The sequence below is a fragment of the Taeniopygia guttata genome, chromosome 30 (genome assembly GCF_048771995.1).
Source record: "Taeniopygia guttata chromosome 30, bTaeGut7.mat, whole genome shotgun sequence".
Lineage (NCBI taxonomy): Eukaryota > Metazoa > Chordata > Aves > Passeriformes > Estrildidae > Taeniopygia > Taeniopygia guttata.
Window position 1 is genome coordinate 8,381,863 of NC_133055.1, and position 15,059 is coordinate 8,396,921.

Genomic DNA, 15,059 nt, shown 5'->3' on the forward strand with positions numbered 1-15,059 from the left:
AATGTGGAGCTGGGCTGTGGTGGATCCATCTGCTCACAGCAGTACCTGGTGAGCTTAACAGAGAACTTGGGAGTGTGAACATCCTCCGCTTGAGATAAGTGAAAGCCCAGAGAAACTCCAAACAGAATGAGGTAATAGACCTTCTTCCCCCAATCTCTGCTCATAATTTTGCATCAGACAACCCACTCTGTTCTACCACAGGGCAGCAGAAATGCAGAGCATTTCTGATATCCAGGAACACCATCAGAGATAAGGGGGAGCTTATAAAGAAGGCCCCAAACATCCAAAACACTAAAGACAATGTCCACGTGTGTCACAGAGGAGGGTATATGGGAAATGTCTTTGATTTTCATTACACATATCTCCTCTATCTCTTCACTGTCCTTTCTCCATGACCAGGTGCCCATGTGCAGCCACAGCAAATGTCCAACAGCAGCTCCATCAGCCACTTCCTCCTGCTGGCACTGGCAGACACGCGGCAGCTGCAGCTCCTGCACTTCTGCCTCTTCCTGGGCATCTCCCTGGCTGCCCTCCTGGGCAACGGCCTCATCATCAGCGCCGTAGCCTGCGGCCACCACCTGCACACGCCCATGTTCTTCTTCCTGCTCAACCTGGCCTTTAGCGACCTGGGCTCCATCTGCACCACTGTCCCCAAAGCCATGCACAATTCCCTCTGGGACACCAGCACCATCTCCTACACAGGATGTGCTGCTCAGCTCTTTTTCTTCATGTTCTTCATCTCAGCAGAGTATTTCCTCCTGACCATCATGTGCTACGACCGCTACGTGTCCATCTGCAAACCCCTGCACTACGGGACCCTCCTGGGCAGCAGAGCTTGTGCCCACATGGCAGCAGCTGCCTGGGCCAGTGCCTTTCTCAATGCTCTGCTGCACACAGCCAATACGTTTTCCCTGCCCCTGTGTCATGGCAATGCCGTGGGACAGTTCTTCTGTGATATCCCACAGATCCTCAAACTCTCCTGCTCCAAATCCTACCTCAGGGAACATTGGGTTCTTGTGTTTACTGTCAGTTTATCGTTGTGTTGTTTTGTGTTCATAGTTTTCTCCTATGTGCAGATCTTCAGGGCTGTGCTGAGGATCCCCTCTGAGCAGGGACGGCACAAAGCCTTTTCCACCTTCCTCCCTCACTTGGCCGTGCTCTCTCTATTCCTCAGCACTGCAGTATTTGCTTACCTGAAGCCCCCCTCAATGTCCTCCCCATCCCTGGATCTGGCCCTGTCAGTTCTGTACTCGGTGGTGCCTCCAGCCCTGAACCCCCTCATCTACAGCCTGAGGAACCAGGAGCTCAAGGCTGCAGTGTGGAGACTGATGACTGGATGCTTTCAAGGACATTAAACTGCTGGCCAATTTCTGTAAATTACTTGCAATAAAAGTCACATTTGATACTTATTGTTGGTTTGGTTGTAATTTTAATTTTTTTTTTCATTTTATTGATACTCTCCACAATTGATCACACTGTTTGTGCCATTTCTCTTTTGTTTGTCTCCACCTTCCCTGTGCCCACAGACTCTGTCAATGAGGGGCTGCGCTCTCAGTGACTTTAAAGGAACTAAAGGAAGTCCCAGCGAAGTCTTCTGCAGAGATGCCCTTTTGTTGCCTTCTCTGGAGCTGCAGCAGCAATGTCTGTGTGCAGAGCTGGGGCAGATCAGTGCTGGCACAGCAGCTGTGCCCAGGAGCAGCAGCACTTGGTGCTGCCAGTGCTGCTCCCGTGGCCCTGCCCCGCTGCCCTGGTGGCCCTGGTGTTGCTGCAGGGCCTGAGTGCTCTCGGGGCCGGGCACAGTCCTGGGGGTGGCAGTGCCGGGGCTGCAGCAGGGACAGGCCATGGGCACTGCTGGGGCAGCGCTGACGCCTCAGGCCAGGGCCTGGGGGCTCCAGGCTCCTTGCCCAGGCTCTCTCAAGAGCACGGCCAGGCCAATGCTCAGCACAGAAAACCCCCGTGAGCAGCCCCAGGCTGGCCGTGGGCAGGCTGGGGGCAAACAGCACGGCTGGTGCTCTGCAAGGGCCCTGGGGGAGACGGGAAGGAGCAGCAGAGCAGGGGCTGATCCATCCCCAGTGCGCTGCACAGCCCAGGGCAGCGTCCCAGAGCGTCCTCATGGAGCTGCCAACAACATCCCCCCTCTGCAGTCCTGGCCTCTCCCCCAGCTCACAGAGGTGCCACATCCTTGCAGGCACAGACACGCAGCACTGGCTCAGCAGCCCCTGTTTGCACTGCACACAGCAGGCGGGAGCACCCCCGTGCTGGTGCTGTGGGGACATGAACCTGAGGGAGCAAAAATGCCATCAGCCCCTGGGGCCAGGAAGGGCTGGGGGATGCCAGGGAAACCACTCAGCTTTGTCCTGGCCTCTGCAGTCAGCCAGAAAGTTTGTTCCCATCAGCTGGGAGTTTCCTGTCCCACTGCAGACGCTGCTGCTCAGAGCCAGGGCTGCCTGGCAGCCACCCCCAAACTGCCCTGAGCATTTCCTCTGCTTCACCTTTGCTTTCTTTACTCTTCCTGTTACAGATTTCTTTCCCTTGCCCAGCCCTGTTCCCTCCCCTGCACACAGCCCATCCCTGTTTGCCCTTTCCTCTCTGGCCCCACTCCCCATTGCAGTTCCTGACTTGGCACCATGGGAACGTCCCTTGGGCAGCAGGATCATCTCACAAATGCTGCAGGAATTGTCTGCAGGCTCCTTCAGTGCCTGGTGCTGCTCCCTTGTCTGGCTGTGGGGCTCCCTGTTCTGGGCAAGGAGCTGCAGAGGCTCTGCAGGACTGACAGGATGGGCTTTGGGGCTGTGAGGAGCAGCTGAGGGACCTGGGCTGCTGGAGCTTCTGAAGAGGAGGCCCAGGGCTCCTCCTGCAACTGCTCCAAGGGTGGATTCAGAGAATCACAGAATCAGCAAGGTTGGAGAAGACCTTGGAGATCATCAAGTCCAACCTGTGCCCTGACACTGCCTTGTCTCCCCTGAACCTTCTCTTCTCCTGGATAAACAACCCCAGCTCCTTCAGCCACTCCTCACAGGACTTGTGCTCCACACACCTCACCAGCCTTGTTGCCCTTCTCTGGACACGCTCCAGCCCCTCCATGTCTCTCCTAAATTGGGTGCCCAGAACTGGACACAGCACTCGAGGTGCTGCCCAACCAGCGCTCAGCACAGGGGAAGAATCACTGCCCTGCTCCTGCTGGCCACACCATTCCTGATCCAGGCCAGGAGCCATTGGCCTTCTTGGCCACCTGGGCACACGGCTGGCTCATGTCCAGCCTGCTGTCCATCAGTCCCTGCAGGTCCCTTTCTGCCTGGCTGCTGTCCAGCCACTCTGTCCCCAGCCTGTAGCACTGCAGGGGTTGTTGTGGCCAAAGTGCAGGACCCGGCACTTGGACTTGTTAAACCTCACCTTGTTGGGTTTGGGCCCTGGATCCAGCCTGTCCAGTCCCTGTGCAGAGCCCTCCTACTCTCCAGCAGATCAACCCTCCCAGACAACTTGGTGTCACCACGGTTCCATGAGGCCCCAGAGTGTCCCAGTGGTCTCCATGACTCCATGGGGCAGTGTCACAATGTCCCTTTGGTTCCATGGGACCCCTTGGTGTCACAAAGTCCCTTGGATCCTTGTGCCAGGCAGTGTCACAATGTCACCGTGGTCTCCAAGGCCCTGCAGTGTCACAGTGGATCCTTGGTTCCATGAGGTCTGGCAGGGCAGCAATGCTCTCCTTTGTCCCACAGTGTCACAATGGCCTCTTGTGCCCAAGGGCCACCACGGTGTCAAACATGTTTCCTTCATTCCACAAGTCTCTGAGGAGCAGCATTGGCCCCTTGGTTCCATGGGGCCCTGCAGTGTCACAATGGACCCATCTTGACACGAGGTCCTGCTCTGTCACAAAGCTCTGCATGGTCCCACAAGGCCTTGCAGGGTCACAGTGGGCTCTGTGGTCCCACCAGGACCCCGACTGTCACAATGCACTCCTTGCTCCCATTCAGCCCCACAGTGTCACAATGGCCCCTTGGCTCTGTGGCGCCATGTCGTACACAGTGTCACCATGGTCCTCTGAGTGCCACCAGGCCCTGCAGTGCCACAATGGCCCCTTGCTTCCCCAGGGCCCTGCAGTGTCACAATCATCAGAGAATCAACCAGGCTGGCAAAGACCTTGGAGAGCATCAAGTCCAACCTGGGACCCAACAGCACCTTGTCACCCCAACCATGGCACTGAGTGCCACATCCAGTCTTTCCTTAACACTTCCAGGGACAGTGACTGCCCCACCTCCCTGGGCAGCCCATTCCAATGCCCAATCACCCTTTGTGTGAAGATTATTTCCTGATGTCCAGCCTAAAGGTCCCGTGGTGCAGCTGAAGACTGTGTCCTCTTGTCCTGTCAGTGTTCCCTTGGAAAAGAGCCTGACTCCCACGTGGCTGCACCCACCAGTCAGGGAGTTGTAGAGAGTGATGAGGTCTCCCCTGAGCGTCCTCTTCTCCAGGATCAACAACCCCAGCTCCCTCAGCCGCTCCTCACAGGACTTGTGCTCCACACACCTCACCAGCCTTGTTCCCCTTCTCTAGACATGCTCCAGCCCCTCCATGTTCCTCCTAAATTGGGGGGCCCAGAACTGGACACAGCACTCGAGGTGCTGCCCAACCAGCGCTGAGCACAGGGGAAGAATCACTGCCCTGATCCTGCTGCCCACACCATTCCTGATCCATAGGAGTGCCAGGGGTTGGATGAGGGACTTGGTGGGCAGGGGGTGGGGACAAAGCATTAATGATTGTCAAACACGAAGGTTCTTGATTGTCATATCTATTCAGACTGCATAAGGAGGTTCTGGGGATCAATATCAATTGGACATTGTTGATATCAATCTATACACGGGAAAAGAAAACCGGACAAAACACTTTGCTCTTAATTGTTTTCAATACAGTATATTCACTTTGAACATACTTCTGAAATCTGTCTCATGAACCACAGAAGAATTGAAAATTTTAATTATTCCTGTGGGCTTTCGTATTTTGGGACTTTTGAACAAATGTTTATGAGCTTTTGTCACTGAATTCCTGAAGTAAAGACTTCAAGAAAGAAGAGGACTGTGGAGCAGTAAAATTCACCAGCAACCCCCAAGGGGCTGAGGATCCATGCCCATCAGAGCAGCAATGACCAGAAATGGGCACAGCTTTGTGGCTGCCCCAGCTCTGGGATGGGCCCTGGGCCTGGAGCAGGAGCAGCTCTGCAGGGCCCCAAGGCCGGGGCTCTTGTGCTGGCCTGGGCAGATGGGATGGCAGGAGGGGTGTCAGAGCTCTCAGCACCTCAGCCAGAGGAGAGCAGGACACCCAGGGAGCCTCCTTTGCCTTGGCCAGGCCCGTTCCCCCATGGTGGGGCTGAGTCCTGGCTGAGCTGCAGCTGCTGCTGTGCCCTTGGCAGGGGCTGAGGCCGTGGGGCAGTGCCCAGAGCAGCCTGGCCTGAGCAGAGCTGTGGGGCCAGAGCCGGCTGGACTGTGCTGGGGAGAGGCCCTTGGTGCTGCCCAGAGCTCAGGGCAGCTGGCAGAGCTTGCAGGGAGCTGGGCTGGGCTGGGAGAGCCTGGCACAGAAACCATCAGTGTCCATCTCAGCCTGGCTGAGCGTGCAGGGGCAGGACTCAGCCCAGGCCTTGTGGGGCAGGGCCAGCGCCTGGGCAAGGCATTGAAAACAGGCAAGAGCCTGAGAGAGGAGGCTGCTCTGTGCCCTTGGGGCATGGACAGAGCAGGGAGGGGCCCAGGACATTTGTCAGCGCCAGCCTCTGTCTGTGCCAGCCCTTGGCAGCCCTGGCTGCTGAGCTGGGGCTGGCAGCAAGGCCGGGCACAGACAAGGAATTGCTGAGCATGGCCTGCGCTGGCCAGGGCTGACTGTGCCAAAGGCAGAGCTCAGCTGCCCTTGGGGGCTGCAGGAACACTCAGGAGCCCAAAGAGCCTCCATGGCTGTGCTGGAGACCAAGGCTGGAGCAGGGAAATGCAGGGCTGCTGCGCCATGGGGAGGGCATGGAATTCCAGCACACACCTCAGCTCTCTGATGGTCCCGGCACCGTGCTGGGCCCTGTTCCAGACTGGAGCAGAGCAGATGTTGATGGCACAGGAGCCCTGCGGGGCTGGCAGGGACCTGCAGCTTGCAAGGTGCTCTGCTCTCCCTCAGCTCCTCTCTGAGAGATCCAACCCCAGCTCGGCACCTCAGGGCACAAGTGGCACTGCCTGGTCATGGGCACACAGCTGATGTCAGCCTGGAAAGGGGCACAGGCTTTAATATTTGTGCAGTTCATATTATACAAGGACATTTTTATTATCTGGGTCACTTGAGTACTTTGAAGAAATGGCAAAATTTTCCCTCCAGGAACAGAAATTTCTTGGAGGCAGGAGGAGAAATACTGACCTTGCCTTCTACTTGTGTCACCAATATCCTGTTTATTATTTCTTCTCCCTCTTCCTTCAGGTGTTTCCAGCTCTCCTGTTGAAATGGCCATGTCTAAAGACATCTCTTCACTAGACCAGCTGGATCAATGTCCTTCCTGTTGCTCCCAGATTTCCTCCTGTAGGTGCTGTCTGGTCACTCAAGTGACTCTCAACTGATTGGTTTCATGCTTTTAGCTTAAGGAAGTTGTCCAATCTTTCCAAAGTTCAAATAAATATCACATTCGTCAACACCTTACTAATATTTACATCGCAGAATTTCACTTTCTTATGTCTCTGTCTAAAACGTGCTTTGAGCTTTATGTAGTAGCCCAATCTTTCTGAAGTTGAAATACATATATAATTAATCAACACCGTACTTATATTTATATTTATGCCAGAGTTACCTTTTATGTCTTTGTCCAAAGCTGTTCCTGTGCAGAAATCCCTTGGGCATGGGGGACATGTCAGATGCTGCTGGGACATCACAGAGAGTTGAGGGAAGAGCTGTGATGGTTATTAAACTGTTCAAATGTTCAACTTGTGTTTGTTGGCAAGAAACCTCTCTGTGCCTCTGAGTGTCACCAGTCCCTGAGCCCAAAGGACACAAACATGATGAGTTGTGGTTCCCACTGCAGGGGCACTTGGACCTTGGCTCTGCACAGGAGAGCTCTTCATCCACTTTCCCTCTTTTCCTCCCTCTGGGCACGGTGGGAGCTCCTGCCTTCAGCCTGTGACTTGTGTGTGCAAAGAGCAAATCTGGGCAGAATCGGGGCAGGGAGAGTTTGGGGGGACCTTGGGATCTGTGCTGGGCACAGAAGGTGTTTCCATTGCTCTGAGACTCTCTGCTGTGCAAAGTGGATTTAATATCCAGCAGAGGAATGGCTTTTGCATTTGATGGAGCTGTGCCTTCCCTTGCCTTTGTTGGCTGGCAATAAATGAACATCCCTCTGTGTCTGGGGCAGCTCCTTCTCCAAGGAAAGCAGGTGGGAGTTGGAGCCAAGGAGCTGAAACCCGCAGGTGCAGCCTGGGCTGGAGGGAGCTCAGATTTGCACAAGGCTGCTCTGAGTGCCAGGGCTTGGATGGGGGAAATGGTGGGGTGGGGGTAGGGACAGAGTCCGATGGATTGTCAGCCACAAAGGGTCTTGATTTTCGTATCTATTCCAACTGCATGAGGAAGCACTTGGATTCAGTGTCAACTGGAGATTTCACACATCAATTTATTAGGAGTAAAAAAAACTAAACAGGACCTGAAGAAATCATTTCTCACTGTCCTTTTAAATATAGTGTAATCAACCACAAGAGATTTGAAAACTTAAATGATTCCCAGGGCTTGGCTTGTTAAGGTGTTCTGAATGTTAATGAGCCCTGGGGCACTGAATTCCTGCACTGAAGAGCTGAAGGCTGAAGAAGCCTCTGGAGCAGTAAAATTCAGCAGCAGCCTCCAAGTTGCTGAGGATGTCAGCAGCCCCCACTGAGGCCATCCCTGCCCAGAGACCCTGGGGGAATGGGCAGACAAGGAGAGCGTCCCTGGGGCTGGGGCAGCAGAACTCAGAGGCACCAGCGGCTCCAGCTGGGAAATGGAGTGTGGGATGGGGCTGTGAAAGCCCTGCCTGGGCTGTGCCAAGCAGGACACACAAGCCCTGACCCCCATCCCCTAAAAAACTCTCTGAATGGGACATTTAAAAGGAATTACAATTGGTTCTGTCCTCTGAATTGGATGCACTGGAGAAATACCAACAAGAGATTCTCAGGAGCTCCAAACAACATAGCAGCCATTACTGGGAACTTTAGGAAATCAGAGAAACTTTGGCAAAGGGTTTAAGTTGATATTCAGTCAACAAAAAACACTTCTCAAAGCATTACTTTCCCCATTCAACCTCACAAACTCCAAGCCTCTTCAATTTAAGGTTAATCAAAATTTGCAGGAGGACAAAAATAGAAGTAGACACAGAAAAAGAAGAAAAATAAGATATAGAGAAGCACACAGAGAGCTACCACCTCCTGGATTCCAGCAGTGTTCAGATGGAAATTCCAAGTGGAGTAGAGTCAAGTTGTGTGCTTGCCTTGTGGTCAGCCTTAAATACCCCTTGGTGTTCCTGGGCCCTTCCCCAGCTGGAACTTGGGGTCATTTGGTCATTCAGGAGCTGGGCTGCGGCTCCAGAGGTGGCTGTGGAGCATTGCCTGTGCTGTGCCAGGGACTGGCAGACACTGCTGGGCTGGGATAGAGGCTCTGGGGGGATTGGGCTTCCAGGGCAGGGCAGGGCTGGAGTTCCAGGGCAGGGCAAGGCTGGACCTGCCCCTTCCTCCCCCACACATGAAATGTTTCCAGCCAACAATCTCCTCCAGTCTGTCACAACGGGCAATGTTGGAGGTGGAACCCCAATTCCGGCCATAGGCACCTGGACAAGAAGGACAGTTCTTTTCCATAGGAAGGAAAGCCCAGAGCCCCAGTGTTCTGAAGGGAGGTGAGAGCCTCACTAGGCCAAGGCCAGCCAGAATTGTCAGTAATGGCAGATTTTTCTGGGACCAGCCTTCGGATATAGGGAATTTTGGAGGTAGAACCCCAATCTCAGCCATGGGCACTAGGAGAAGCTGGAAAGTTCTTTCCCATAGGAAGGAAAGCACGGAGCCTTCCCCAGTGTTTTGGGGACAGATGAGAGGTCACCCTCATGAAACCATTGCCAGCCAGACTTCTCATGGCAATATTCCTATGGGAGCAATCCCTGGATAAAAGGAAATTTGGAGGTGAAATCTGAATTCTGGCCATGTGTGCCTGGAGAAGAATGAGAGTTCTTTTCCATAGGAAGGAAAGCACGGACCCCCAGTGCTCCAGGAGCTGATGAGAGCAGCCCTTGACATTCCAACATCAGCCAGACCTGTCAGGTGGCCCCTGGGAGGCCAAGCCAGCCAGACCTGTTCCGTGTTCCCTCAGTTCCATGGGGCCCCACAGTGTCCCAATGGTCCCTTGCTTCCAGGAGGCCCTGAGGTGTCACAATGCCCCCTTGGTGACACCAGGCCCTGAAGGGTCCCAATGGTCTCCATGGTTCCATCATGCCCCACAGAGTCATAATGGTCTCTGGGTCCATGAAGCCCCGCGGTGTCACCATGGCCCCTTGGTTCCATGGGCTCCAGTGGTGCCACAATGATCCCCTTGGTTCCATGAGGTGCCCACAGTGTCACAGTGATCTCCAAGGGAAGGGAAGAACCGAGCCCCAGTGTGGCAGGGGCAGCCACCAGAGGCCAAGGCCAGCCAGGCTTGATGGTACTGGCAGATTTTGGCTGGCAGCAACCCTTGGATATAGGGAATTTTGGAGGTGGAACCCCAATTTCAGCCATTTCTGTGTACATGAGAAGGATGGTACTTTTCCATAGGAAGGAAAGCACAGACCCCGTGTTTCAAAACAGAAGAGGAGAGAGGTGGCTCCTGAGAGGCTGAACCAACCAGACCTGTTTGTCCTGGCAGCTTTTATCATATGGAATTTGGGAGAAGGAATTTCAATTTTGACCATGGACCCCTTGAGAAGAAAGAAGGTTCGCTTCCATTTGAAGGAAGGCACAGAGCCCCAGTGTTTCGAGGCAGGTGAGAGGCAACTCCCAAGAGGCCAAGGGCAGCCAGATCTGTCTGTCCTGGCAGCTTTCACTTGGGAGCAATCCTTGGATGTACAGAGTTTTGGAGGTGGAATGCCAGTTTTAGCCATGGATGCCTGGTCAGGATGGAAGGTTTTTCCCTATAGAAATGAAAAACACAAAATCCAAATGTTCTGGAAGAAGATGAGAGGTGGCCACCCTTAGGCCGAGCCAGCCAGACCTGTCTGTCCTGACACCTTTTGTCTAGGGGCTGTCCTTCGACACAGGGCATTTTGGAGGTGGAATCTCACTTTTGGCAGTGAGCACCTGGACAGGAAGAGGAGTTATTTTCATTAGGAAGGAAAGCACAGAGCCACGGTGTTTCAGAGGCAGATGAGTGCCAGCCCTCAGGAAGCCAAGGCCAGCCAGACTTGTCAGTCCTGGCAGCTTTTGTCTGGGAGCTATCCTTGGATACAGGGAATTCTGGAGGCAGATCCTCAGTTTTGGCCATGGGTGCCTGGAAGAGATGGATGTTTTTTTCCCATAAGAAAGAAAAGCACATGGTTCCAGTGTTTGAAAGGAAGATGAGAGGTGGCCCCCAAGTGGCCAAGACTGCCAGAGCTGTCTCTCCTGGCAGATTTAATCTGGAAACAATCTTTGCAGTTAAGAAAATTTGCAGAAGGAATCCCACTTTTGGCCATAGGCCCCTGGAGGAGAAGGACAGTTCTCTCCCATGGGAAGGAAAGCCCAGATCCCCAGTGCTTTCAGGACAGATAAGAAGTATCCCTTGACATGCCAATGTCAGCTGGACCTGTCAGGTAGTCCCCAGGAGGCCCAGCCAGCCAGACCTGTTCCATGTTCCCTTGGTTCCATGGACCCCACAGTGTCACAATGGTCTCCTTGGCTCCATGAGGCCCTGGAGTGTCACAATGTTCCCCTTGCTTCTGCAGTGTCACAATGGCCCCGTGCTTCCATGAGGCCTTGCAATGTCACAATGGCTTCGTGGTTCCACAGAGCCCTGATGTGTCACAATGGCCCCTGGGCTCCGTGTGCCCTCGCTGTGTCACAGCGGCTCCTCTGTGACACTGCGGCTGCACAAGGTCACCATGGACCCTTGCTTCCTTGGGGCCCCCAAGTTCACAATGGTCTCCTTGATTCCATGAGGCAGCACAGTGTCACCCTGGCCCCTTGGTTCCATGAGGATCTGGAGTGTCACACAGGTTTGTGACATTTGTCCTTGCTGCCCCTCACATCCCCCCGCCCCACAAACAGCCCCGAGCCACCCGTGAGGGACAGGCCCTGCTGTGCCAGGCTGGGCTCAGGGCTTGGCCTTTCTGCTTCCCCCAGCCAGCCCAGGCCTTGCTCAGCATTGCAGTTCCCTGCTCTGAGCCTTGGGCTCCCTGCAATCCTGGCCTCAAGGATCTGCTCTCACCAGTCCCTGGGGAGCCTTTGGCAGTCCCTGCCCTCAGTGGGGCCCAGTGCTGCTCCAAGGGACTTGGAGTTCTGCTCCTGACTTCTTGAGCATCTTCTTCAGCCTTCTCTCAGTGCCTGAGGGTTCTGGACTTCACCCCAAATCCTCCATGGGGATCATTAAAGAAAAGAAAGCCCTTAGGGGCACTTTGTCTTCATTCAATTATCTGCAAGTCTCCAGGGCTTGTGCAGCTGATTGGAGTCAGTTTGGAGTTCTTGTAAGGAGGAAGATTTCCAAGTGCACCTCATGACATTTTTTCTTTAATCAAGTGAGTATTCTCTTATTTTCCAGTTCAGAGAAGAGCTGATAGATGCATTCCCCAGGTGATCTTGATGCTGAAGTTCTCCTTAGGAGGTCTGGGCATGTAGAAGAATGAGCCTCCTGAGGGCTGACCCTGTTTGGACAAGCTGCTCCTCACCCCCAGCCTCACCATGTCTGACATCGCCCACCTGGCACTGACATCCCTGTGCCCTGCAGCAGAACCTTGTCCCTGAGCTCTGCAGCTCCATGTCCCAGCCCATTGCACCGTGTCCCACCTGCTCTCCTCAGGGCTCTGCCTGCACACAGGCCCAGGAGAAGTTTTCCTCTTGGGAAAGAAAGAATGGAAAAGCCTGAGCAGGTTTCCTAAACAGCAAACCCCACTCAGGAGCCACCTGCTCAGTACAGGCTGCCTGGAATGGTGTCACCTTTCTACAAGGGACAGTGTGACCAGAAATGATCTCTGGAAGCAGAATTCTCTGAGCCTCCCAGTCGAATTCTCTGTCCCACTCCTTTCCCTGGATCTCTGTTTCAGACGGAAGCTGCTGGTGCCATCGTCACCTTTAACCTCCCTCTGGAATGCAAACAGGTGTTCCCAGGTGTGTTAAGCAGGATTTGCTCAATGTTTCCATAAATCTTTAGTGTCCCCCATGGAACGAAGGGGCCATTTTGGCACTGAGGGGGTGACGTGGAAGCAAGGAGTCAATTGTGACCCTGGGGTCCCATGGAACCAAGGGGCCATGGTGACACAGCAGGGCCACGTGGATCCAGTGGTCCATTGTGGCACTGTGGATCCAAGGAGACCATGGAGACACCCCCAGAACCTCATGGAACCAAGGAGTCCATGGTGACCCAGCGGGGCTGCATGGAGCCAATGGTCCATGGTGACACTGCCCATCCAAGGAGGCCATTTGGACACTGCGGAAACTCATGGAGCGAGGTGGCCATTGTGACACTGAAGAACTTAATGCCACCAAATATCCATGGGGACACAGCAGGGCATCATGGAACCCAGGAACCGCTGTTGGCAGTGTGGAAACTCCTGGAACCAGGGGCTGTTGTGGCACTGCAGCACCAACACAGCTGCTGCACCTTGTCCCCTGCCCTGCACAGCTCCTTGGGAGGCACAGCAGGAGCAGCACCCTGGGAGCCTCGGGAATGCCCCTCTGGGATCCATGGCACACACTGCCAGGGGCTGGAATTCCAGTTCCCAGCCAGGAAAAGATGTCCCTGCCCTTGAAGGCAAAGTCCTTATGGAAGAGCCAAAAGCCAAGTGGAGAAAGATCCTACAGGGACATTTCACTGCCAGCCTTCCTAACTTCACCCATGGTTGTCGTAGCTCATGGATTGGGAATTAAATCAGGGCAGGGCCTTTGGTGGGAGCTGCCCTGGGTCAAGGGAGACACAGAGAGAGAGAAACAGAGCAGGCAAAAACAGGCAGGAGAGAAAGGAGGTGTTTTGGTTTGGAATGACCGGTGTCTGCTAAGGAAGGCAGGAGCCTCTCCTGAAATGGAAAAATGTAGACTCTTGCTTTCTGAATAGTTACAAATTTTAAATTAAGGGTGGCTCTCAGGTAAAAATATGGGAGCAGGAATAACAGCTTTTTTTTAGAGAAGAAAATGAAAATATGAACAATTCAGTGAACAAAAACAACACTGAGAGAGCCAGAATACAACCTGACACCCTGTTGGACAGGGTGTTGGCCGCAGTCCAATTGGAATGGTGGCTGCAGTCCTCCTGCAGTGTCAGGTGTGGTTCTGTTGGAGAAGTGATCCTGTAGAAAAGGGTGTCTTCTTCTGAAGAGGAAGAGGCAGCTGTTCCTCTGAGAAATCCAGCCCAGAAAAAGCTGTGTTGGTGGGCCAGAATCTCAAGATTAGATGCAGGTAGAAATGCTTGGCTCCTCCCTCTGGGCGGAGCATCTCACAATGGGATGTTACAGTCCTTATCAGTCATGCAGTGACATTCAATAGCCCATTATCAGCAGATGTCTCCCCTGAGGGAGGATTGATTGTGGAAGAGATAAGGAAAAACTGCCCACTTCACACAGGACAACTGCCATACAGATGGGAAATAGAACAAACACATCTTGCTTTTCAGTCTGGGACAGGAGGTCACAAACAAAATCAGCTGAGAAGGCGGCACTCTGAAAAGCAAACCAGAACTGACAGAAAATGAATGGGACAGAAATCAATAATTCTGATAGTTTTATTTATTATCAAAATAAATCACACCCACCCAGCCCCACACAATTGTTATCCCAAAACCTCAAATTTGGATCTTACTTCTCTCAGTCTCCTTCCAACCCCATCTAACCCTGGAGGCTGAGGAACTGAGTAATTTTGGCATGGGACTGAGATGGGAACCAGCCATTTTGAGGTGGGATTGAGTCATTTTGAGGTGACAGAGCAATCCACCTTGGCTTTTGGAGTGCAAAGATATGGAGAATACTCCCATATATCCCCGAAGAACCCGCAAATCCCCCAGAATATGTTTCCAAACCGTAAATTCCACCTCAAATAACTCTTAGATGGAGGGACTTTTGACATCTCTGATCAATACTCTTTTTAGTCATTTTTCAGGTGTTTTAAAGTAATAAAGACAAATCAGAAGAAAAGTAGGGCCAAACCAAAACCAGAGACCCCTTGAGCATCCCCTGAGCACTGGACAAAACAAACTTGGCAGAAATCAAACTTAACCCTACAGAAAATGCCTTGGGGAAGATTTGCTCTTCCCACAAGTCACTTGTGATGGAAACACATCAAATCCCAAACATGAATAAACTGAAAATAGAAGCAATTCTGTGGCAAATCCAAGTTTCATCAGTTCCTGCACAGCTTCAGCTCAGCTGCTGGCAGGTTCTGATAAAAGGAACATGGAAATTTGGCCCAATACAGATTAATAAAGGGAAGGGAAAGGTCTGTGTAGCTGTCACAAAGGTGAAAGGAACAAAGAAAAATAATGATTCTCATATTTGGCAAAGTCCCCAGACCTGTGAATTCAGGAGTTATTTGGGAATTTATCTACTTGAACCGGGCTTCTTGTAGGAATTTACTGGTCTTGAATTCCTCACATTGGGGTGAATGATCCTTGTCAGTCTTGCTAGTATCATTTGTTCCCTTTTCTCCAGTTATTTAAAAAAAATTTTCAAGGAAGGACAAGAAAATACTTTCTTTACCCTGGCCACCCACAACAGCCATTTTCCTCATAAGTTCTCCCAAAAGTCACTCAGAGGAAGCTGCATCCAAGTTTCCAAGAGTTCCTCCAGAAAGAGGCAGAACCTTCGCAGAGGAGGGACCCATGCTGTTGTCAAAGGCACTTGGGGTCAGACAGCAGTGCCCTGAACTCACTGTGCCAAAATAATG

General features: G+C 52.9%; 2 protein-coding genes across 2 annotated transcripts in view; one reads left to right on the top strand and one right to left on the bottom strand.

The window, feature by feature from the left end:
* LOC140680874 (uncharacterized) overlaps positions 1-15,059 on the bottom strand; it is a 989,054-nt gene that overhangs the window by 694,358 nt on the left and 279,637 nt on the right. The gene's annotated exons all lie outside the window — the stretch shown is intronic.
* On the top strand, positions 423-1,355 carry LOC140680983 (olfactory receptor 14A16-like). Its single transcript, XM_072919872.1, has one exon. It carries the CDS (start codon positions 423-425, stop codon positions 1,353-1,355), a length of 933 nt encoding a protein of 310 aa, XP_072775973.1.